Here is a 23,650-nt window from a genome sequence, read left to right on the forward strand (position 1 = left end):
AAATTAAAAAACAAAGATGCACTTTGTAAATGATACCAGGCTTACGGACACTTTCCTGCATGTGATTTCATGTCATTTTTCCCTGATGTCCACTATCCTAGAGGCATATATCCCCTAAAGCAGATTTCAAAAAAGGAAAAATAACATTAAACAATCTCAGTTATCTAGAAAAAAGTTAAAAAAGAATATACAAGTTGGATCAGAGAGACTAATACAATTTTTTTAACTGGGAGAACTTTTAACTCCACCCTTACCTGTCTCTTAACATTAAGTCTTAACCCCAAAAATGACCTCTTAAGGACATAAGGTCCTTCAGTAATGCTTTTATTTTGTAATAGTGCTACACACTTACACACAGACACACGCAGCCACTGTATCCACTGCACAGATGGTAAAGGCAGCAGCCCTTCACACAGACAAAGAGAAGGTAATTCTCTCTGCAGGACGTGAACAGAGCTGGAGCTGGAAGAGAGCAACACACATCAACACTCCCCTCCCTGTTTCCTCGGCTCAGCCCCGGGCCAACAAACATCACAGGAGTAAACTGACAATGTGTGTGCGTGTGTGCACAAAGTATCCATGTGCATGTGGTTGTGCACCAGGCTGACATAGGCTTGGGTAGGAGAGAGGGGAAAAATAAGAGTGAGGAAGAAAATGAGTGAGATAAAATGAAAAAAGAGAGGCAGAGTGTAGAGAGGGAGGAGGTAATAAACAGGATTAGTGCTTATCTTTACAGCTCTATGTGTGTATGTGTGGCTGTTTTGCCTGAGGACAGAGTGACGGGCTCCAGCATTACCTTTGCCAGTGTGTCTCCGTCCCCAGGTATCGCTCCTCTCTGGACTCCCTCGGCTTTGTGTGTGCTGGTACACAATGTTCTTTATATGTGTGTGTGTGTGTGTGTGTTTGCACGTGCCAATATTAAAATCACCGGCTGTGTGCTTTAAGGGTGTGAGTTTGTGCATGTCTGCTGAGTTGAAAGTAAACATATGTAGACACAGTATGAGTGTTTGGTAGTGATTCTGCTACGCCTTGTGTGTGAGTGTTTTTATGCTTTAAGTGTTTTCATGCTGCAATTTTTTTATGTATTAATCCATTTATTTTGATTTTAATTTTACCATAAATTTTATTTATTCTATTTTTATTTTTTTTATTTTTAATAAATTGATTTACATTTATATTTTTGAATACAGTTTTAACCGTATTTTTATTGTATGTTTTTATTTTTAATATTTTTGATTTTTCTTTTTTGAGTTATTGTTTACATTTTTTACTTGGAGTGTTTTGTGTTGTACTTGTTTTTATTTTTCATTTAATTTTTTTTGCTTAAATGTATTTCATTCCATTCATTTTTACTTTGTTTTTTATTTTTATTCATTTAAATTATTTTATCATTTATATGATTGCATAGCTATTTTTCATTTGGTTTTATTTTTTATCTTACATTACTTTTTTAAATTTTTATCATCTCTTGATTTTTGTGTGTTTTTATATATATGTTTTTCATTATTTATATTTTTAATTTTCGTTTGGAGTGTTTTGTGTGGTATTTGTTTTAATTTTTTCAAATGTCGTTATTCATTTTACATGTAGTTTTACTTTTATTTCTTTTATTTTTCATTTTTATTATTTGTCATTTATATTTTTGTTTATTTATATTCTATTTGATTTGACTTTTTATTTTTTTAATTCATTTTCTTATCTATTGTCTACTTTTTTGCTCTTATTTTTATGAATTATATTTGGTTCTTTATTTTTTATTGATTTTTAGTTTTTTATTATGTGTTTTTATCAAAATTTTTAGTTATATACAGTGCTCAACAAATTTATTAGACCACCACCCAAAGTAAGGTTTATGCTACAGCTGCCCTAAATTAACAGCATTGGTAATTACCAAAATCATTTTTTATCTTTCTGCAATGGTTAATACACCAATATGTAGAAGCTCTTTAACCCAAATAATATTTTTAATGCTAAAATATAATTATTATTGTTATTCATGAATTTTCAAATTTACTGATTTACAAAAAAACAGAAAAAAATAGTGAAGCACATATATGAATTTGTATTATTCATTATCTATTATTTTTTGCCTTCATTTTTATTTATCATATTTGTTCTATATTTTGTATTTTTTTTAATTCATTTTTATGAGTTGTTTTAATCAAATGTTTTAATTACATATGTTTTATATTTTTTATGTTCTTACTATCTTTATGTTTATATATATTTGTGTCTTAATGTTGTATATGTGACTGTTTTTGCGTAGTGACAGTGAACACACCACTGTAGAAGATGCACGTGTTCATGTGCGCAGCTGCCCGAGGATAAAAAATGTCCTCACCTTCTTGTTGCCTCTGCAGTTTGTCTTTATTGTCTCTGTGCATCTGGGTACAGAGCGTGTGTATGCAATTCTAAGCCTGTGTGTAATTGTGTGTGCTCATAAGGTGGGTTAAGCTGCCGTTATAAAGCTCGTGCAGCCACATAACACCATTGTATGTGACAGTGTTTGTGTTTGTAATCTCCTACCTGACCAGAGCTAACAGGCTGCTCAGCGTCTTACTTTCAGTGGATGAGGAAGGAGGAATACATTTAAATAATCAGCAGTTTGAGTTCATGGCTGATACTATGCCTCGCTGCTTTTGTAAATGAGCATCTGTGTGCGTGTTGTGCGTGTGCTTTAAAGACATCTGTGGAAGTCTTGGTGGATTGTTCTTGTATCCCTGACTCTTGAGATGAATAGACGAAAAGTAAGGAGAAGCAGCAAGCTATGTGTTTGTGTTTGTGTGAGGCTGCGGCTGCATATAAATGTGTGTATGCTTGCATGTGTGATGGATAGAGGGCTTTATGAGAGAGGAATAGGCTAATGACCAGGTCTCCAGAGGCAATACGATTCCTGGAGCTATTACTGCTGGAGTTCATAATGGCCTCTGTGCTTGGCCTCTTTTACACGCTGCTTAATGGGGGATCCTACGGTCCGCCGCCAAGTTGAGCCCACCTGGAGAACACACACATGCACACCATGGTGCACTTTAACCCCAACACAAACATAAAACACCACACAGAGCAGCACATGTATCTTGCTCCAGCTCGTGTGTACATTTTACAGTTTATCTCCCTCTCTTTTTAACACAATACAACCTGTATAGGTCACAAAGCATGGAGGTGAGACACCCACCTCAGAGAAAAGTGAGGGTGTCTGCCTGCAGTGTAGAGCCCAACCATAAATCATGTCAGGCTACACTAGTCTCACTGCTCTCGTTCACTCCCCCCTCCCTCTCTCTCTTGTGTAGGTTTGAGTACAAGAGAAAGAGGGATTTGGGGATTATAGGGGAGCCTCACTTTCTTTTTTCTTTTTTTGTTGCTTCCTTCAGTACTTGTTGTTTCCATAGAGAGAAAAGTAGGGAAGTAGGGGGCCGCTAATCTGTGTGAATGTGTATGTGTACAAATGTGCATGTCTATTAGGGTGTATGCATGCCAGATTGTGTTTATGCATGCTTGTATGTGTGTGTCTAAGTCTTTCATCACTGAATAGATCTCAGGGAAAGACTTGAAGTAGACAGCCTATTCATTGAGGGAAACATCAAGGCTGTGCGGTGTTTCTGTGTGTCTGGCATCCTAGAAAAGAGGAAGAGGAGGAAGAAGAGAGGGAAGAGAGGAAGGTGGGTAAAAAGTGAGGATGGACAAGGTAGAAATCTGCACTCGGAAGCACAAATCGATGCTAAACAGCTGTTCAATAGCTGCAAAGTGGAGCAGCTGCTTTGGAGAGAGAGATGGAGAGATGAGGGGATGAATGATCAAGAGAGAGAAGCAGAAAGAGAGAGACAGACAGACAGGAAGGCCCTGGGGATATGTTGAAATATTAGACTAAATGAAACAGGCTGCGTTAGCTTATCAACTGATGTATTTTCTTCTTACATAACACGTGTAAAGAGACAGTAAGGTAATTTCAGCGTCCCGGGCCCACTGACAAGTTACACTGGAAGATTTAATGTTTAAAACAGTGAAACAATAACAACACACCCTCTTTCCTACAAGGACGGTATTTAACATTAAAGCATTACTAATGAATCTTTTTATATCTACAGTAGATGACACTTTCTATATCTGTAATGGATCACTACATTACAGGGTTTACTATCAAGCCTTGAGTAACTACAAGCCCTTTCATTAATGGATTTCTACTTCTTTGAGTCATATTAAAACAGTAAGAAGGAAATTTACCATCTGAGTCTGCCTTTCAGCTCAACAGAGCATTTCTGCAAGTTCCTGCCATGTACTGCTAAAAGCAAGGACATAGTCTCCACGAGGTTGCCCGCTATTTTCAGAAGCAGACTTTTGAATCCAAGCACTGGAGTCTTCATAATGGAAATGCGATCAAACCTGGCTTGTGATCACTTTACTAACAGAGAGGAGTTATAACATGCTTAACCATGCCCCTGGCTATGTAAAATACAACCCTCAGCCTTATCTTAGTACTTTAGTTAGTGGAGTGTCTGCATGTCTGTTTGTAAACCACATTTTTTCTGTAATTGTCCTTAAACACCTCTCAGAAGACCTCTCTGGTGTCCTGTAGTGCTGTACAGATCATAAATTTGTACAAATTTTCTATATAGGACCAAAATGTTGCACTGAGTCATCATTCAGAGACTTCTGCTTCGTTCCATTTACCTTGGATCAAATGTTGAAGCTGGGAATGACGTCACACCTGAGTCGATTTTCTATGAGCTTGTGAGAGCAAGTGCTCATATGAAACAAGATAATGCAGGAGATGTGTCACACATTGCAGTTAGAATCATCTGAGAAATCATGGTTTAATTGCTGTTTTGTTAGCTGAAGTCACTGGTGCTGAATAAATATGTTTGAATAAAGGGTCTGTCTCCACGTAGCCTGCATCCTACGGAAGGTGGGCTATGTGATACTTTGTTAAAGCTCCACAAAAAAAGTGTGTGCACTAAAACTTTGTAAATAATTTTAAAGGCACAGCTTTAATGCTCCCCTTGTTGTGTTGTTGGGCTATCACCAAGCAACAGCACACAGAAACGTTGAACTCAGAGGCAGTTATTTTGGGAAAAACACCTCTTTCCTGCAAATTGGCCTTATTGTATTTAACATCTAACAATGAGGATGGTGATAGCATAAATGGAGTAAAGGTTAGTCTATGCATAGACTTTCCAGAGATCAGGAAACAATTATACCTCTGTATGACTTTAAAATAAATGATATGTAAATAAGGTCATTAAATATTACTTTGACATTAATATTACTAAGCCTTAACCAGGAGTTAAATCAATCTGAGGCTCTCAGCTGTTTTTTTTAATCCATGTGTGGCACCATTATGCATGACAAAGATATGGTAGTTTTCTTAGCGTTTCCTTCATTCAGAAAAGAGGCTTAATCAGGGTGATGCTTGGGTCAACATATCGATATTGCCTTTAATTAGATGCACTGTCTGTTATTTTCAATATTTAACATGGATTGTCAGAATCCATGCAGGATGTGGATGTGATTTGACACACCTCTTGCAGGTGCGGATAGAAGTGGATGGCACGCTGCAGGAGCAGGCTCTAATGGTCTGAAAAACAGCGGGACTAAGAAAAAGGTCCTGTGCAGATTTTGACTTTTATTTAAAAGAGATATTTAAAACAAATTGAACCAGACTGAAAACATGTTTATTTCTGCAGTCAAATCAGAATTTTTAAATACAGCTCTAATTGGTGTTCTTGGCTTTTGCGGCTGGTTTCAGGTGGGTGCTTGAAGAACTGCAGTTCTTTTAGTCCTCTGCATTCACTTCATTTTTCAACACTGGAAGCTGCTGCTTGGTTTTAGTCATTTACACAAAAATCATGTTGATTTTACAGCTCATTTGTTGTAAGGTAAAAAGTCTTTGTTAGAACATATCCACAGGGGCGTACCTAGGGATTTTGGGCCCCCGAAAAGAATATTACACAGTCCCCTCCTTAACTGGCTAGCCAAGCAACAAATGTTACATAATTTTTTTTAGAAATATATGCATATTAATGTAATTTTTATGTGTAATTTTCCCATTTCTGAGCAATATCTTTTACTATGGTTAAACTGAATTTATTTATTATTTATTAGAATCTATTTATGAATTTTGGACTATACCATGTGGACATTTTTAGGGGAGGAGCAGAGGCCCCCCAGTATTTATTTTACTCTATTTGATACAAATTTCAGTTGGTTGACCTGTTTATTTTGTCACTTTTGATTCAATAATGACACTTATTACTAAGAAAAAACAGATAAAAACACACTTTTTATTGCAGGTCCCTCCCTACTGTGGGCCCGGGTAATCAGCACACCTTTTCCCCCCTGTGCTACTTCCCTGCCTATCCAATTGGACTTTAAGCCCTTTGTGGCACTTACTGATGTTGTTTCCTCCTGCCTAGATCGCTAGATTTGCTTTCATCTTACTAGCACTAAGATGTATGTTGCTTTGGACAAAAGCAAGAATGTATTTGAGGATATATCTACCAGATAGAATCAATTATTGTTTGTAGTGGGGGTGTCTATACTGTGTCTGCCATGTGTTTGGAGATTGTTGCAGTGCCCCCATGTAAAAACTAACAGTTCCTCTGCATATCGAACTTTGATTTAGTAATAGGCTGTTATATTAGTTGCATCAAAATGATTCACTGTCATCCAAACTAGTTTAAATGGTAATAAGAAGTGGCATCTGTTTATTTCTTTAGTGTGGTTGGTGCAAAGATTTGGGTTTATAATAGAAGCATTATATAATAGTAAAACTATGTTACCATGTAGCAACTATAATGTAGCAGTTATTGTCAGCTTTAGAGCCTCAGGTTGAACTTGACATTGGTTTTACAATAATCCTTTATGAACTCCTTTGCACTGTTTGAATTAAATAGTAGAGGAATAATACATCAGTGCAAACTGTATTAACCTGTGTATTGCCAGAGTGCAGAGTGCAGTAGTATGAATGTTTCTAGTTTTACTATAATTAGCCTGTGAGTAATACTCCTGTGTATACTGTAGGACGTACAGCAGGAGGAGCTGACTTGAACAGACCTGATTGTCTCCAGTGGACACTAAACATGTCCAGGCTGTGAGCTATCAGCAGTCTGGGGCCACATCTTCCTCCTCTCCATCCCTGCATCTCTCCAGGGAGCATCAGCGGAGCAGGTGCTTGCCCACCTCCTCCCCTCGCCTCCCCTCCCCTCTCTCTCCTCTTATACCCCGCCTCTCTCTCTCTCTCTCTCTCTCTCTCCCCCACCCTGAGGACAGATAACGTGTTGTCCTTCCTCTTCACACATCGCTGTGCGTTGTACAGATATCGTGGACATAACACAATATATCGCTGCGTAAAAAGGCATTGTTGTTAATAATACACAAAGGATGAGCACAAACCGAGGTTCCCCATTTCTTTGCTGAAACGGTAAGTTTTTTTTCACATGCTTTACAATTGAAGGTACCGTCTCAGAGTTGCTTTGTTGTTTAAAAACCGCCTATTTCCTGAACGCGTGACAAAGTAAACATCAGTTTCCATTGTTTATCGTTGCATTAATGCTTGCATTGTCTGGCATGAGGAGTTGTGACTTTTAACTCTTGACCTTTTGGCTTTGCCTTTAAAACACCAGCGGTATCTTATGTCTACAGGCTCTATCTAATGTAGGCTATTTAGTCACTGTACTTTGTGTTGTTTTATTTTCAGCGTTTTCGTAGCTTTGTTTTTACGTGTGTTTAAGTTTGTTGACTACTGATCGAAAGTGAAGCGGGATTCCACTTTTATTTGGGGTTTTTTTAAGGGGAAAAAGTCGACTTAAGTGTGAAGTGTGTGATTGAATCATTTGGCAGTGGGCTAGTATTCAGACCGACTGGTCCAGCTTGTCTGACAATGTTAAAATAGCATGACAAACTGCATCTGGTTGCCTCTTTCAAAATAAACTGTTAGCGTGCACACGATGTCTACGGAGTATTAGCTTAGCTTCAAAAACATTCTTGCCTGAAGTATGTTAGTCTAGATAAGTACACTGACACATTATTTCAACATTTGTTGATAACACATCTGCATAACGAGAGGTGTCGCACTTTATTTTGAAGGCGGAATCCTCCTTTACTGGTCTGTTGTGTTTAAAATCCTTACCACTGCGTGCTTGACGCAGCCGCAGAAGGATGAGGCTTGTCAAGGTGTTTGCGGTTCCTTGTTATGTTATCTTTCTTGTCAAACTTGTCCGTGATCAAACAGTGCCAATGTTTGCTTCCTGTAAACTTAACGGGCAGGTAGAAAGACCTGAAACACAGCTCGGTCTGTGTCACAGCTTCCTTGTGATGGTTTGTCACACATACGGCACCCATGGGAGTGAGAGGAGTCGCTCTTTAATCCGGGACCTTTAACAGCGACTGCATTGTTTGACTGAGATGCCGCGGGGCGCATTAGCAGCAGTCAAGCGGATCACGTCGCTTTTGTGTCTGTACACAGCCCGCAGGTGGAGTTCAACACACATACACAGACACACACGGTCCATGCACCATGTGCTGCTCCTGACCTGCCGTAGACCAGCTGCTCAGCAGGGGTTACTGAGTAAACCTCCAATCTCTTTAATTACCTCCCTCTTAACACAGAGAGGCGTATAGGTACTGTAAACCCACGGCTTTAGATTCACCTCTGTGCTTCTATTTTACCATTAAACAGCATGTTAATATTACTCTTTATTTAGCCTGCTGTAAAACTGATTGAAGTAATAAAGATAGGATCAGCGATGTTCATTGATAGTAGGCCTGTGTGCCTTCTAGCAGCCTATCTGTGGTTTGATCTGAGTATCTGATTCTGTTTTATCTCCTGTAGTTTCATTAGAGCTGAAACCTTTTGTTCAGTATGTTAATCAATGGATGGACAGTTAACTGCATTTGCAATAATGACAGAAATCTACAAAATATAGGCCTATTTAAGTGTCCAGCCCCTATCTCTTTAGATGTAATACATTAGACAAGGTCTTTTACTGTTGCTTAAAAAACTTTTATGGGGCCTGGAAAACAGTGATGAACGTGAAAAAAAAGTAAATGATCTGTTTATCATAGATTTAGGATAGAAGGACAAGTTTTAGATGAACAAAACATCAAGACACAAAGCAAAATGTTGAATTAGAGCTGTTACATTCACATTAATCTGTCAGCACATTCACGAACATCCAGTGTTGGACAGAGTACACGTCATTAGTTGAGTAAAGTGTCCTGGTCAGATATTACTGCAGCACTAGTGAAAGCTGCTCTGTCAGTAGCCACAGGTGCTCAGATGGCCTTCATGGTATCTGCCATAGCCATCATTACCATCACTCATGTTTGCCTTATGTGTCAGCATGGAGATGAGAGCAGATGGCCTAGTGCAGTAGTTTTCAAACTTTTTTTGTCATAGGCACACTTAAAACCAAGCCGAGATCTCAATGCACACCATATTTGCATCAGTGAAACTCTGTAGCACATATTGCACCGTCTTTGTTGTAACTGTTGGAACAATGTAGAAATTCCCACAGTCCACCTAGATTTGCCACAAGGTACACCAGTTTGGGAACCACAGGCCTAGTGCTTAAGTTGCTCCATGTTCAGAGGCTGTTGTCCTCAAAGTGGGTAATCTAATCACTGCTCTGTCTCTCTAAGGAAGGCATAAAAGCTCATAAATCTTAAGCAAAATAGAAACATTGTGACAACACCATTTAGGCCTTGTCCACACGGAGACAAAAAAATGATATATTTCCGTTTCGTTTTGAAAAAGTTTTACGTACAAACAGGATCGTTTCAGGAAATGTCGGCATAAGCATGGAACCACTGAAAACGACTGAAAACGCTGTAGTATGTATGCCAAGCCTGTAAGTGGCGCTGTAACACTGCCACGGAAATGCACAAAAAGAGAGAAGAAGATTACAGAAAACTGCCACAAACTTTCTCCTGGTTGTCCTTCTGGTTCTTCTCTGTGGTGGATTTAAGAACATCTGGTGTGTGCTGTTCTCAGTGCAAAAGCCACAATAAGCCAACCTTTGCAAAGCAGATGGATACGCCTGTTTTCTTGTTTTTCACTGGCGAATCCATCTTGCAAAGCTCCCATATGAAACGTTTGGGCCCGGTTAGAAAGTGACAGGACCAATCAGCGACGAGGGGCAGTACTTTCAGGCGCAGCAGAGTCGTGACGTACACAAGCAGCAGCAAGAGCTGGTGCAGTTATGGAGGAAGAGATTAACGTGGATGCTGCTAAAGCACCCATTTTATCAGAGCTTGACGACACTTCTTTGTTAAAAGAAGAACAAAGAACAGCAGTGAGTTGTTCTCTTTTCAAAAATGACAAAAGTCGAGTACTTACATGTCTATAGTCGCTATGTTTTGCGTTATTCCTCAGTAGCTGTGCACACGCAGCTTGCTAGCGGCTACGTCACATGCCTTGTTGCTCTGATTGGCCCGTAGAGATGTGACAGACAGAACGTTCGCCCAATCATACTCCAAGGATTCAAAGCCTTTTCAAAGCCTCTGCCTTTCTCAGACGTTTCCTATTGAAGCTTTCCTTCTGGCATGTCAGGTTAATAATAAGCTCAGTAGCTTCAGCAGCATGAACACAGCCCTGTAATCCGCCATTGTTGTTTTGGTTCGACTTGCACATGTGGAGTAAGTGGGCTATGCAATGTATGAAGTAATCGTTTCAAGAAAGACTGGCTATCCACACTGAGGCGAAACAGTAAGCGTTTACAGATTTGTTCACTCTGGGACCTGTTTCAAAAAGATGCGTTCATGGCCTCCCAAAACGCCGTTTTCAGTGTGGATGAAATGCCAATACGACAAAAAACTTTTGCGTATACTCCTGAATTAGTCTCTGTGTGGATGGGGCCTTAGACCAGTGGTTCTCAACTGTTCTAGCTTCAGGACCAATCAATATCTTTGATGACAAATCGCAGCCCAAATTTCCGAAATTTTTCAGCAGTGCACGTTCAGTAAATAAAAAAGATATTGGATGGAAAAGAATTTTTGACAGCAAAAAGACAGGATGAAACTGGCATGTTTTACGCCTCCTTTCCCCATGATTACATGTCAATTTTAGCCAATTTTCCAGAGATCTTGAGAAGTTACTTCATTGACATGCTTAAAGACGCTTTTTTATTGCAAGGAAATCAGATAAGTGAATTTAAAATATTGATAAAACATGTAAATTGACCCATTATTACAATAAAACAAATTAAAGTCAATGGTGTAGCGGCATGTTCTTCAAAGACTTTTGCAACCATTTTTTTCCAGACACACATTCGTGACCCACTGACAACTGCTCCACGACCCACTTTTTTGGGTCCCAACCCACCAGTTGAGAACCACAGTTTGGGGCCCTTAGATGTGTTTTTAGTGAAAATTCCTCAGCTGGCTTCAGCAAAAGTTGTGAGTTATAAGAACATAGAAACATAGACATGTAGAGGAATATGTTAGTCTTTACTGTTGTAGAGTAAAGTTGATCGATTTCCCCAAAAGTAATGCTCAAGAAAAGCGCAATTATCAAAAACAAATACCTGTGACTCACTGACAGAGGACAGAGGTGACTAAAGGCATAAATAACCTGAGGTGATTTCTGCTTTTCTTGTTGCTCCTGTTTAATCCACTCACACTGCTAATGAATGAGGAAATAAACAAAGAAAACTTAATTTCCTCTGAGCCCCAAACCTCCAAACACTCACTCCATTGTGTCCTACATTCATAGTGGTTCAGCAGGTCCTTTTCAAAGCACGCACCTCAGTTACACCTGCACCTTTACTCATCCACAGCCTGACAGATCAGTCTGTGTGCATCTGTTTGTCTTCCTACACCTTTGTGCAACAGGAGTGTGCCTGTGTGCCCCCCCCCCCCCCCGTGTTTGATCAGATGTTGGAGGTCTAGCCACTGCCAGGTGACATGACGACCCTCTGTATGTTTCTTTAAACAAACGCACTGGGAAGAGTCAGACACAGCCAGGCGCCTCGACAAACGGAGACAGAGTTAAGATCAGTTTGCCTTGGACAGTTTTATCTTTTTCCTTCATCTCCGTATCAGAGCGGCGAGACGGAGCCACGCGCCACAGAGGAGATCGATGACACAGAGGGGGGAAAACAGAGGAGCAGCCGACGTGATGGGAGAGGCTGTCGAGCAAGCGGCGGGAGACAGAGAAGGAGACAGTGAGGGGGGGAAATGACAAAGCAAAGAAACACAGACAGACAGGGGAAAAAGTGTTAGACTCCCTAAACAGCTACTATTTATATCTGTGTGACAGACAGCGATGAGATGCTCGCAGACAAGACAAGTGATTAAGACATAGAGGGGGGGGTCATAAAAAGAGAAGAAGGGCCCTGAAGCCAGGCAGAGGTGAAGTGGGGGCCCTAGTTCAAGAAGTTTCTCTGTCTTTAAAGTAATTTGTTGTTCATTTATAGACCTCTCTCTGACTTCCTTACTCGGTTGTGTCTACACAGCAAACACGGCAATGTCAGGGGACACACTATTTAATATAAAACAGAGTAATGACTGCGACACTTCCTTTATTTTCTCACTTCATGCTGTTAATTCTCTCTAAACGTGCTTCCTTTTTGTTTTATTTCCTTCTGCTGGAGGTGTTGGTTATTACATTATGTGGTTTTTCTGCTCCATTTATCCCGTGACTATAAATGCACGCTGGCTGTTTTGTCCCATGGGGTCACATGCATACATTTTCTGACGCACAGTGCCAGTGAATCCTGACTCAGCTCCTTTTGTGCATGCCTGCGTTTGCATAGACAGCCAACATATGTGTTTCACTCGATATAATGGCTCAGACTCACTCCTGTTTTTGAATTTGTGTGCCTATTTTTGTACTTCTGAGTGTGTGAGTTGCTTTACGGGGGGTTGTGTGTTCGTTGTTTATGGATTGTAAGGAAGTGTTAAGTGTTTCTGTGCGAGCTGAAGAGTGACTGGAGCTAGTAAAGCCATTTAGCAGCCCCGGGAGAAACCCTGGAGACTGCTGTGTTGACGCCACTCTGACTGCTATTACAGACAAGTTTAAGAGGCTGTAAAACATTTGGCTACTTTTCTTCCCTCACCCCCTCTCCTTCCTACTCTCACTTTGTTTTTGTGGTTGTCAAATGGATTGAAAAAGTCTGCCAGCTATTGTAACAGCAACAGTAGAGGCTGTTGTGATTAGCCTAATTTGTAGGAGCCTGAGTTATAATGTCTTAAAACTTCAATAGTGTACATTTTGTTATAGAAAACATGTGTCTCTTGTGTACTCTCATTATCATGTTGGTAATTCATGTCTATGTACGTGTTAATGACATAGTAGCCAACACAAAAACACACAGACATGCCAGTGCAATCAGGGTTAATTAAAAGCAGTGTGCCTCAACCTCTCCTTCCATTCTAATGACCCATCCCTGTTCAGACACTCACTCGCACACACATTTTGCTTTTTAATGAGCTGACAGGGCAGAGAGGGCTGCCCCCCTGCTGTCCTCACAGTCCCCCCTGTGCTGTGGGTGTTTACCTTTGTTTGTGTGTGGTTAGAGCAAGAGAGAGAGTGGAAGTAAAAAAGAGAGTGAGGGAGACAGAATGGTGTCAAACACAGAGGGCTCGGTTTGTCTGATATCACTTACATCATGCTGAGCAGAGCGCGACTGTGCATGAAGGCGAGCTTGTGTGTGGATGAAGTTGAAGGATGGAGTCACACTCGGATGCAATATTTGCCAAAATCCGGGGTAGACTTAATCTAAGTTTTTGCAAAAGTTTGAATATTGATGGCCTGCAGGTTGGTGGCTCACTAGACACTGGAATCTGAGAGTTTTTGTATGTATTAAATTAATCTATTAAATGCAAAAACAAAAAACCTGAAGCAATGTTTATCATAGTTCTAAGTGTGTGGATTGTTATGACTTACTCTCTATGACACATCACAGAGACAGAAGCTTATGTCATCTGTTGTACTTTGAGTTTTTAGCACTGTCAGGAATCCTACTTTTTATCTAACAATGCCTCAGAAGCATGTACACTGCTAGCACCACTATGCTAGCTAGTAAAACGCTGTGCTCTCAAAGTTTTTTTGGCCATTATTTATTGCAAGGCCAAATAAAGACAGGAAAGGGAGATAGAATGACATGCAACAAGAATCAGAGCTTGTGTGGTCCATGCAGAAGTGGGTATACTCTTCATTTATGTACTCTTTAGTGGGAATGATCTTTATTTAGAAGTGGGTATAATCTATGGAGACTAAAACATAAGTGGGTGTACTCTGTAAAACCTGCACTACACCACTGACAACAAGAGGTAATACATGCTACCAGTTCAACTACAGCAGCTCATTGTTTAATGTTAGCATGCTAACTATACAATAGTTTACAAAGGAGAGGCAAGAAGAAAAAAATAGACGGCAATGCTGGAAGTTTTTTTTAGATATTATGTCAGACTAAAAGTGTAAACTTGTTTTTGCGGTGGAATTTTGAGGGTTTTAATCTCTTTCTCATGAACAACTATAAAAAGTCAATAGCTTGAGCTGTGAGATAGATTGTGCCTATGATTTTTTGTTTGTTTTTTATGTTTTTGGGGGTTTTCTTGCCAGCAATTGAGAGAACATGTCTGATGGACAACTTTCACGGATCTGGGGTCAACAGTTTTATTCTTTTAAACAATTGTCTTTGCCTCAGAGGAGTCTTGAAGATTATAACCACAAGATGATTTAAAGATATTCACTTTGAATAGATTTTTTAAACCTTTAACTTGTACTTCCTATTTGTATTCCTTTCAGAATATGTGTCAGCTGTTTTTCACTATTATCTTGTCACTGGCTTTACATTCAGAATAGTTTGTAAATGAATAAATCTATTGGCACTACATTAGCTTTATTGGCTACATTAAGCTCAGCACAAAAAGTAAGGACATTAGTGTTTGGTAGATTATTTCTGTGTTGTTACAATGCTTCTTGGCAATTACTCTTATACCACTGGAAAGCCGCTTTGCTTCCCTTTTGAATGGTGCCACATTTTTAATGAACATAAATTTGTGGAATGAGCAACAGAACGGAGAATGTGGGTTGAACAATTTGCCAGATCTTCTCTGCCAATGCCAAACAGCTTCTTTTGCTGTGGCTATGGACTCTTGTTTGGAGCTTCTGGTGAGATTCTGCAACCAGTGGCAATGCCATATCTCCACAGTCTGTGACCAAACCCTATCCTCCAAGATGACAACGCTCGTCCCCACAGAGCAGGGTTTATTAGAGACTACCTCCAGAATTTGGGAGTGGAGAGGATGGTTGAGGAATGGGATGCCATCCCACAGCAGTGTGTGGCAGGCTGGTGCATGAGGAGGAGGTGCCAGGCTGTTGTGGCTGTGTATGATTCTTCCACGCTACTGAGGCTCCTGTTTGTTAAATGAATAAATTGTTAGATTGTCAATCTGTCTTGCTTCTTCAGACTTCAACCATCCAATTCACCAGACAAGAGTCAATGACAGAATAAATCGTTTGGTATTGGCAGAGAAGATCTGGCAAATTTTCAACCAGCGCCACTGCTCATCCCACAAATGCATGCTCCTTAAAATGTGGCACCATTAAAAGGGAAATAAACAGGCTTTACACCAGTGTAAGTTTTATTGCCAAGCCTGCTTGAAGAGATGGTCTCAGGCAGGATTGATGAGCACATGAACATGGTCCATGGGACATGTGAGCACAACCAAGTAAAGGGTACTCGCCACATTGAGTAGAGATGTAAAAACATTTCTAAATCTACTCGTGTCATCCTACCTTTTTGGCCCCCTTCTAAAGGGATGCCAAGCTGACCGCCAACCATAGATGGAGGAGCTACACGCACAACAAACACACAGCTATGATGTCACACTCATGTCATCAACACGGCTGTTGGCATTTGGCTAACACCCCAACCCACAAGGTAAAAGTACAGGTGTCTGTGTAGACTCAAGCAATATTGGAGTTAACAGAACCACAACCAAACCAGACCAGTTGGTGAAAGCACAGCTTGAGCAACCATGCTCGGGAAGGTATGAAACAAATGTACTTATTGTGAAATTGCTTAAAAAAATTCCATCTAGTACAGCATGTACCAGTACAATAATGAGCTACATGGCTCAATCATCTGTGTCAGTTCAACTCCAATGGTTTAATTCAACACTTTTTCCAAGTTTATTTAACTTTCACTGGTTCCAAGTTAAAGTTAAATAACACTTTGGAAAGTATTGATTTTTTAACTCTCTTACTCGGTTAATTTTTGACACAATGTTGCTTTTTTACACATTAAATTGTACTTTTTACACATTGTGTTATTTTCTTTTACTCTGGGTGTAAAAGGGAGCGTTTACTAAGTTATTAAAATAATGCAATGCAACATAAAGCTTTATTGGGACTGCCTACTTTTGTTGAACATCTGTCGCAAGGTATGTCCTCTGGCAAGTAAGAAGCCAAAAGCCAATTAACAGTTAAAAGTCACTCTTTGATAAAGCATAGTATACCAACTTTAACTTAAACCAATCTCAGGAAGACCCTATCTCAGTAGATAACTTCACTCATGGTGCAAGAGCATCTAACGTCAAAAACAACAACAATCCACCAGAAATATGAGCAAAGAAATAACAAGACAACATCTAAACACATGTTTACATATCTATAGATGCCAATTTTTTAAAAAATATTTCTGTTTTTTATTAATTATTTTTGTTACTTTACTGTTAATATGTTTATTTCATCTGCAAAATTATTAATATGAGCTAAAATGTAGGGCTGGGTAATTAATCGCAAATTAGATTAAATCGCAATATGGCCTGCTGCAATTTTCAAATCGCAGAAGTTGCATATTTCTTTAACTTGAAATGTGTCAAAATACCAGTTTAATAAATCAATTTTTTTTTGCAGCAGAGATTTTATGCACATTATGCAAACATTCAAGTGTCATTTCTTTTTATAATGTTCTTTTTTATGTACAGTGCTTAACAAATTTATTAGACCACCCTAACCCTAACCAAAGTAAGGTTTATGCCACAGCTGCCCTAAATTAACAGCATTGGTAATTACCAAAATCATTTTTTATCTTTCTGCAATGGTTAATACACCAATATGTAGAAGCTCTTTAACCCAAATTATATTTCTAATGCTAAAATATTATTATTATTGTTACTCATGAATTTTCAATTTTACTGATTTACAAAAAACTGAAAAAAAAGTAAAGCACATTATTATTTCTTGATTAATATGTCAAATTATAGTTATTTACTTGCATTCCTGAACAGAAAAATGAGTGTTAGTGGTTGAATGTTATGCTTGATTAATTTCTGACTTCTCAGAGAAACCCAGTGAGCCGGCTCAAATTTGGGTGAATTCAGTTTGAAATTCCTCATTCCTGTTCAAAATGGTAAAACGTGGAGAGCTCACTGAACATGAAAGAGTCCACATTAAAGCACTTCATGATGCTGGATGGTCTTTGAGACAAATATGACAGGTGGTCTAATAAATTTGTTAAGCACTATATGTTTTTCTTAATCAAAATGAGTGAGATAAAAATAATCATCCCCTTACACAAAGCAAATAACATCACATTTGCAATATGTGCAAAAATAGTTAGTTCATTCTATCTAAAACTGATGAAGCCTAGTGTTACTTCATGAAAGTCATACCCCAGCTGTGATCAGCTGGTAGCCAGCCTCACATCTTCCACCCCAGCCGCCTCCTTTATAGCTTAAAGCTTATTGCACCCCTGTATCAGATACATGCTACTATGGATTACTTGCTTTGGAAATAATTTTATTGTTTCAATACACCTGGTCTTATTTATGGAATTGTTTATTGCTTGAATTTTTTGAAAAATACATAAGATTAACCCAAAAAATAATCGCATATCAAATCACAATCGCCATATTTGGGCAAAAAATTGCAATTAGATTATTTTTGCAAATCGTTCAGCCCTACTAAAATGGGTTTCTTTTTTTTTTGTTCTTTTGGGCCAACCTCCAGTAATAACTCACAGAACAGCAGTTTTTTTGCACTCCCACATTGGCGCCATTTTTCAGCTCTGGAGGTTGTCATGTAGTTTATATACTATGTGCTGAGGCCAGACTTGTTTTTCAATAGCGTGGCCTCACAACTGGCTCCATCTCAAGCTGTCGTGTTTTTTTCTAAATATTGATATAAGCACTAAAGTATTCTCTTTCTCGTTTTTCATCCATCCCTCAGCTGTTTGTTATGCAGTGAGCTTTACATCCTCATGGGGCTGCTGGTGTGGCCTCTTAGTTGTGTTTATTCATTCAGTCATCACTTTAAAAAAAACATCCCTAAAGGGAGTTAAATGTCTTAATTTGTATTTAGAGCTGACGTGTGTTTCAGCCTCCAACTCCCTGCTGTTTGGGGGCAGCAGAAGTCAGAGGTGAAAGGTGAGAGGTCACTGTCAGAAACGTCCCCTCCCCCACCCTCACCCCTCCACCCCCCCTCACCCCTGTCGCCAAAGCAGGCTGGGCTGAGGAGGGGAGAGAGAGACAGGGGTGATGGATGGAGGGTTAACACACTCACAGCTCACCACACAGCCACCCTCCCCGTTATCACCATAAACCCCCCTCCTCCTCCTCCTCCTCCTCCTCTTCTTCTTCTCCCTCCCCTACATCCCCCCTCAACCATCTCCCTCCCCTCTGCCACGAGTGAGAGCCAAAAGGAAGAAGGATGAAGAGAGAAAAGAAAACAAGCGACAGAGAGGGATAAAGAGAGAAGGGAGAGAAAATGTAAAGATAAAAAGAGTGACAGAGAAGAGCAGAGAGGGTGATAGAGAGGGAGGGCAAGGAGGAGGAGAAGAGGAGGGGGAGGGTGGATGTGGAGGGGAAGGAGGAGGATGAGGAGGAAGGGGGGGTGAGTGGATAGAAAAAAAAAAGGTCACGTGACCACGTAGCAGCTGCAAGGCTGAGAGGGAGAGAGAGAGATAGAGAGAGAGAAAGAGTCTCAGAGAGAGGAGCAGAAAGACGACGAGCAAGAGGAGAAGAGTGAGCAGGAGGGTGAGTGTCTGTTTGCATGTTTGAATTATGTGCACATGCATATGTTAGCATGTGTTTGTGAATGACAGGGAGGAATATCAGAAGAAAATAGCCCGTAGGAGAAGGTTGTGAAGAGAAAAAATGGAAGGAAGAAAGAAGGCAGAGGGATCATTTGTGTTGTCTTTTGTTAAATAAGCTTCTGTTTGCTGAGATAAATGAGAGAGAAAGAGAGACAGAGTAAAGAGGGAGGAGGGAGAGAAAGAGTCGATAGAAACTGTCTTATCATCTCTCCCTTGACTGCTGGGCTCAGCAGAGACAGAGATACACACACGCTCACATTTACACACACAGCCTGTCAGGATCTGAGCTTTTACTCTCTTCATCTCCCTTTCCCTTTCTGTCTGTTTCAATTTCAATTTGCTTCATTGGTCTGACGTGTGAATACACAAGTGTGGCCGGAGAAACAAAGGAAAACAGTGTGAAAGGAAAATGGAATAAATAGGTTTGATCAGAAAAGAACATACAGAAAAGTATACAGAACCTAATGTTTCAATGCTGTTTGCATGTTAACGGACCAAAACAACAGATAAATGATACTTTTTCCTCTGTCAGTAGGGTCTACAAACCTTGAAAAGTTTGCTCTAATATAACTCTAAAGATCTGGATTTAAATTCAACAACATAAAGCAGTATTGATAATCTAGCAGCCTCTCTCACTTCCTGCTCTCTTACTTTGTTAGCTTTTCTTCTCCTCTGTCTTTCTTTCCTCTTCAGCCTCCTCTCTCTACATTTATCCCTTCTTTGCTCATCTTTGCTTACTTGTGTGAAAGCAGCCAGGTTAAAGGGAGACATCATATTAGATATAAGACACTGTCTGTTAAACTCTCTAGATCAGATGGCTCTTTATGCTGTTTTTGAAAATCATGTGAGAAAAACTCCATAATGGTGTTGGTATGAATATTTTATGAGTGTGCTCACTGCTTTTACTGTTTGTTTGTTCTTCCTGTGGCGGGTGTGTGTGTTTGATAGGTGTTTGCATGTGTGTGTTGTGGTTGTAATGAGGTCATATCTGTAGCACTGGGGGTGGGGGGCACTGCTGGCTAATTCCAGCTGTAATTAACATTAGTGGGTCAGTCCTAGGTTGGAGGGTGAAGACAAAGGTTACTACAACTGTGTCTTTTTCGTGTGTTCAGTTGATCAGCGTGTTCACGAGTTATCACAGTGTGTCCGTGCATGTGTGTTTATCTGTGTGAGAGTGTAAAAACTGCTGCGATTCTTGATTGTGTTTGCGTGTAGACGCTCCCGGGTTCTTAAGATGTGTCGGCTGGCTCCCTTGAGGAAATGGACATGTGTGCACTCATGTGTGTGATTTGCTATTAGGGTCAGCGCTCTGTTTGACACAGCTCTACTCGCTCCGCTCTGTCTGTGGTGGAGCTGACCCACGCGTATGAGCTCACTATGATGTCCAGACACAATGGCAGAAACACACAAACACACACGCACACCCTATTCTTTTGTATATGATTGGTTTCATTCATTCAAGACGACTGAGATGCCAGCTGTGTTCATATGCAGACAATGTCTTATTCTTCAGTTGAAGAGCCAACTCACAGTCATGCAAATACAAACAACCCTTCACACATTTTCCCTTCTCTCCCCAGGTATGAACCATGAGTCCAATAAATCACCATCATTAGGAATGATCTCCACGGCATCGCGCACCACGGCTACTGTCAGTCCCCTTAGCCCTCTAACCAATGGGAACACAGCTGCCCAGTCTGCAAACTCCGGATTCGCTGCTGCCCTGCGTAAACTGGCCAAACAAGCAGAGGATCCCAGAGGTGAATGACTCTAGATTCTCGGAGCCTCCCAAGATTTAGTATGACCTTAAGGCTGGCCACAAACTGCACAGTTTTCAAATCTGAAACAGTTTCAAAAACGTGGGAGTCCACAGATGTAAAAAAGGAAGAGAGGGTCCGTCATCTTAAGATCCTCTGAGTGCACACACTAGACAGCTCAGCCAGACGGTCAGACCACTGGAGACCACACACCTGCCGGCCTGCCAATCACCTCAGGCACGACAGAAGATTTCTAAGAATCTCATATGATCAAACATGCTTTCAGAAGGAAAACAAACATGGCAAACCATCAAAATCCTCACCTGGATGTTCTGGCGTGGGTTACAGTTGGTATAGTTGGTGAAAGTATGTGACGTCCAGCTGGTCATGCTTTCCAGTCTGCTCGTTCTCTGTGGTCGTTGTGGGAATTCAGTCAGAGGCACGAACACCTATAATTGTAGATATCAAACTTGTTTAATTTTTGAAGTCTGGGGAGCTATAACGCAATTTTGAGCAGTAAAATAATCCTGTTGACACCACACACACTAGAGGATTTAGACAAATAATTGTTTGTGATGAGCCTCCACTGGGGCTATGCCCTCACAATCATCAGGGAGAGGCAAATCTGACCTCAAATCAGGCTGAAAATCATTTAGTCCAGCCTAAAAGACACAAATACACTAGCATGCTTATTTGATGACTTTGGGGACATTACAGAAACTTCCATTTACCTTCTAAAAGCTTACTCTAACTTTACCCTTTACTACCAACTTAACAAATCAGCTTTCCTAGATCAAAACATACCAGAAATATTTGTGACTGTTTATAATGTTAGGTAAATCTCAGACTTTTGCCCCTCCTGCTCTGACACAGAGGCAGCCGTGCCCTGAGACTACAGGTGCAGGCTAATTGCTGAAGCGGCTGTCTTGGGTGCCACTTGAGCCCAGCGCAGCAGGAACTGACATTTTTACCTGCTGAAAGTTTTTATTTTGCATGTCTTAACCCCTGGAGTAGTTTAAAAAAAGCAGTCTTCCCTCTCAAAGCAGCAGCCACTAGTCCCTGCTCTCTGCTAGCATCACTATGCTAAAGGCCAGTTAAGTATCTGGTTTTAGACACTTTCATCCAAATTCTTCACTCTAAAAGTCTCCACATTGTATCATTGTGGAAGACTTTTATCTTGGAGAGCAGCATCAGGAAATAGATTTTAGCCAGCAGCAAATAACAAACCAGATGTCTTTTATGAGTGCAAGGGAAATGTTAGTTCACCTCACACATAGAAAAGGAAATATTTGGACACTTAAAGTCTTTGAAATTAGATCAGAAAATGGAACTCATACATTCTAGCACTAAACTATCCGCCTGTCATGAAATGTGATTGTGGCTCTGGTGGCTCAAACATGGAGCTGACAGATCCTCTAGATTAGACAGATGAGTCCTCCTTCAGGTTGTAGAATTTTCTTTTTTTAAAGCTTCAGAGTGGGCTGTTTTTCCTGCAATTTCAGCACATTAACCCACATGCCAACAGCATCCTAGAGCAGATGCGGCCTCATTTTTCATGATTTTGAACCTTGACTATATACAATACCATATACCATACAACAAACCTAAAATACATATTTTCAAATCACTTTACAGAGACTTTGATAAAATGGTTGGCTTAATTCTGATACTATGTATCTGGTGCTTCCTTTACCTCAGAAGTCAAAGATGGACCAATGCAGCTGCCTGTTGTTGTTAGCAGTGTTAGCTAATTCCAGACAATAACAACATGACAGTTTTTCATGCAAAAGCAGTATAAGCACATATCTACAGTTAAAGCTTGATACCATTGTACCATTACCATTGTGAACTTGGGATCACAATTGTTATTCACCATTCCTGAGTTTGAGATTTGACATTCTGGATCATGTATGTGACTGGCATCTGAAATTTTTGACCTCTGTGATCAACTGGAACCGCCAACCAAAAGTCTGGAGGCTCATCCCCCTTAAAACTGCAATTTTTAAACAGATGAAATGGCTATGATGTTTATTTGTTTGTTTAATTTGGATCCCCATTAGCTGTACCCTATAGCAGTAGTTCTTAAGATAGGGGTCAGGACCCCCTTGGGGTCACAAGACACTGAGAGTGGGTTGCCAGACGTCTTCTTAAAGGCAAAGAATAAAAATGCTAAAAAATATATGCATACAACTTGTTAAATGTAAAGTAAAGACATGGTCATTTGGTGAGATTTATGATAAAATCAAAGTAATGTTTAAAATAAACTCTTAAATGTAAGTCTGCATGTGACTGTTCTTGAATTTGAACGGTTGTGTTCAACTATGTTTCAACCACCTTTGGGTACTAGACACATTAACAGGCATGTCATATATACATTTGAAAATATGACTAAGAAGTATCATGTTCCATATGTTATCCTCCTTTTTCTCATTTTGTATGTCAAGCTAAGGTAATGGTTGCAGATGGTGATATCCTCCCGCTGTGATGCACAGGTGTGAATGACCAACTTAGGAAAATTTCAGGTTTCCCCTGAAATCCTCCTGCATCATTAAAACATATTTTTTTCTGACTGAAGGGGAATATTTATTTAGACTGGCAAGGATTCCTTTATAATGTGACGAGGATTTAAAGTCTGAAGGTTGGACCTTGTTTTGCAACAGCGTGCCAATGACAGAGTAAGCAGATCATTTCACAGAGCAAGGTTGTGCTTTGTGGATTGAAACATTTCACTGCCTGGTAGCTCTTTGAATGTGCATACGTGAGAGTCTAAGTGTGTTTGTGTATCCTCGCTCAGCTCATTGGTGTCCTAATGAAGGTGTTGAATAAGAGCTGACCTATTCTGACCTCTCCTTC

The 23,650-nt window shown here is 40.0% G+C and overlaps 1 protein-coding gene across 3 annotated transcripts in view; it reads left to right on the forward strand.

Moving 5' to 3' along the window:
- The window catches only part of LOC121515506 (genetic suppressor element 1-like), a 62,410-nt gene that overhangs the window by 20,589 nt on the left and 18,171 nt on the right, over positions 1 to 23,650 (forward strand). Inside the window, exons 1-2 of one of the 3 annotated variants that reach the window (XM_041796311.1) lie at positions 7,285 to 7,417; positions 20,621 to 20,800. In XM_041796311.1, coding sequence (XP_041652245.1) covers positions 20,623 to 20,800 — 178 coding nt within the window. In that variant the 5' untranslated portion in view covers positions 7,285 to 7,417; positions 20,621 to 20,622. Of the gene's footprint in view, positions 1 to 7,284; positions 7,418 to 18,962; positions 18,982 to 20,620; positions 20,801 to 23,650 lie in introns of those variants that run through there. The other 2 variants (XM_041796312.1, XM_041796310.1) reach the window with 2 other exon arrangements.

This window comes from Cheilinus undulatus, linkage group 9 (assembly GCF_018320785.1).
Source record: "Cheilinus undulatus linkage group 9, ASM1832078v1, whole genome shotgun sequence".
NCBI lineage: Eukaryota > Metazoa > Chordata > Actinopteri > Labriformes > Labridae > Cheilinus > Cheilinus undulatus.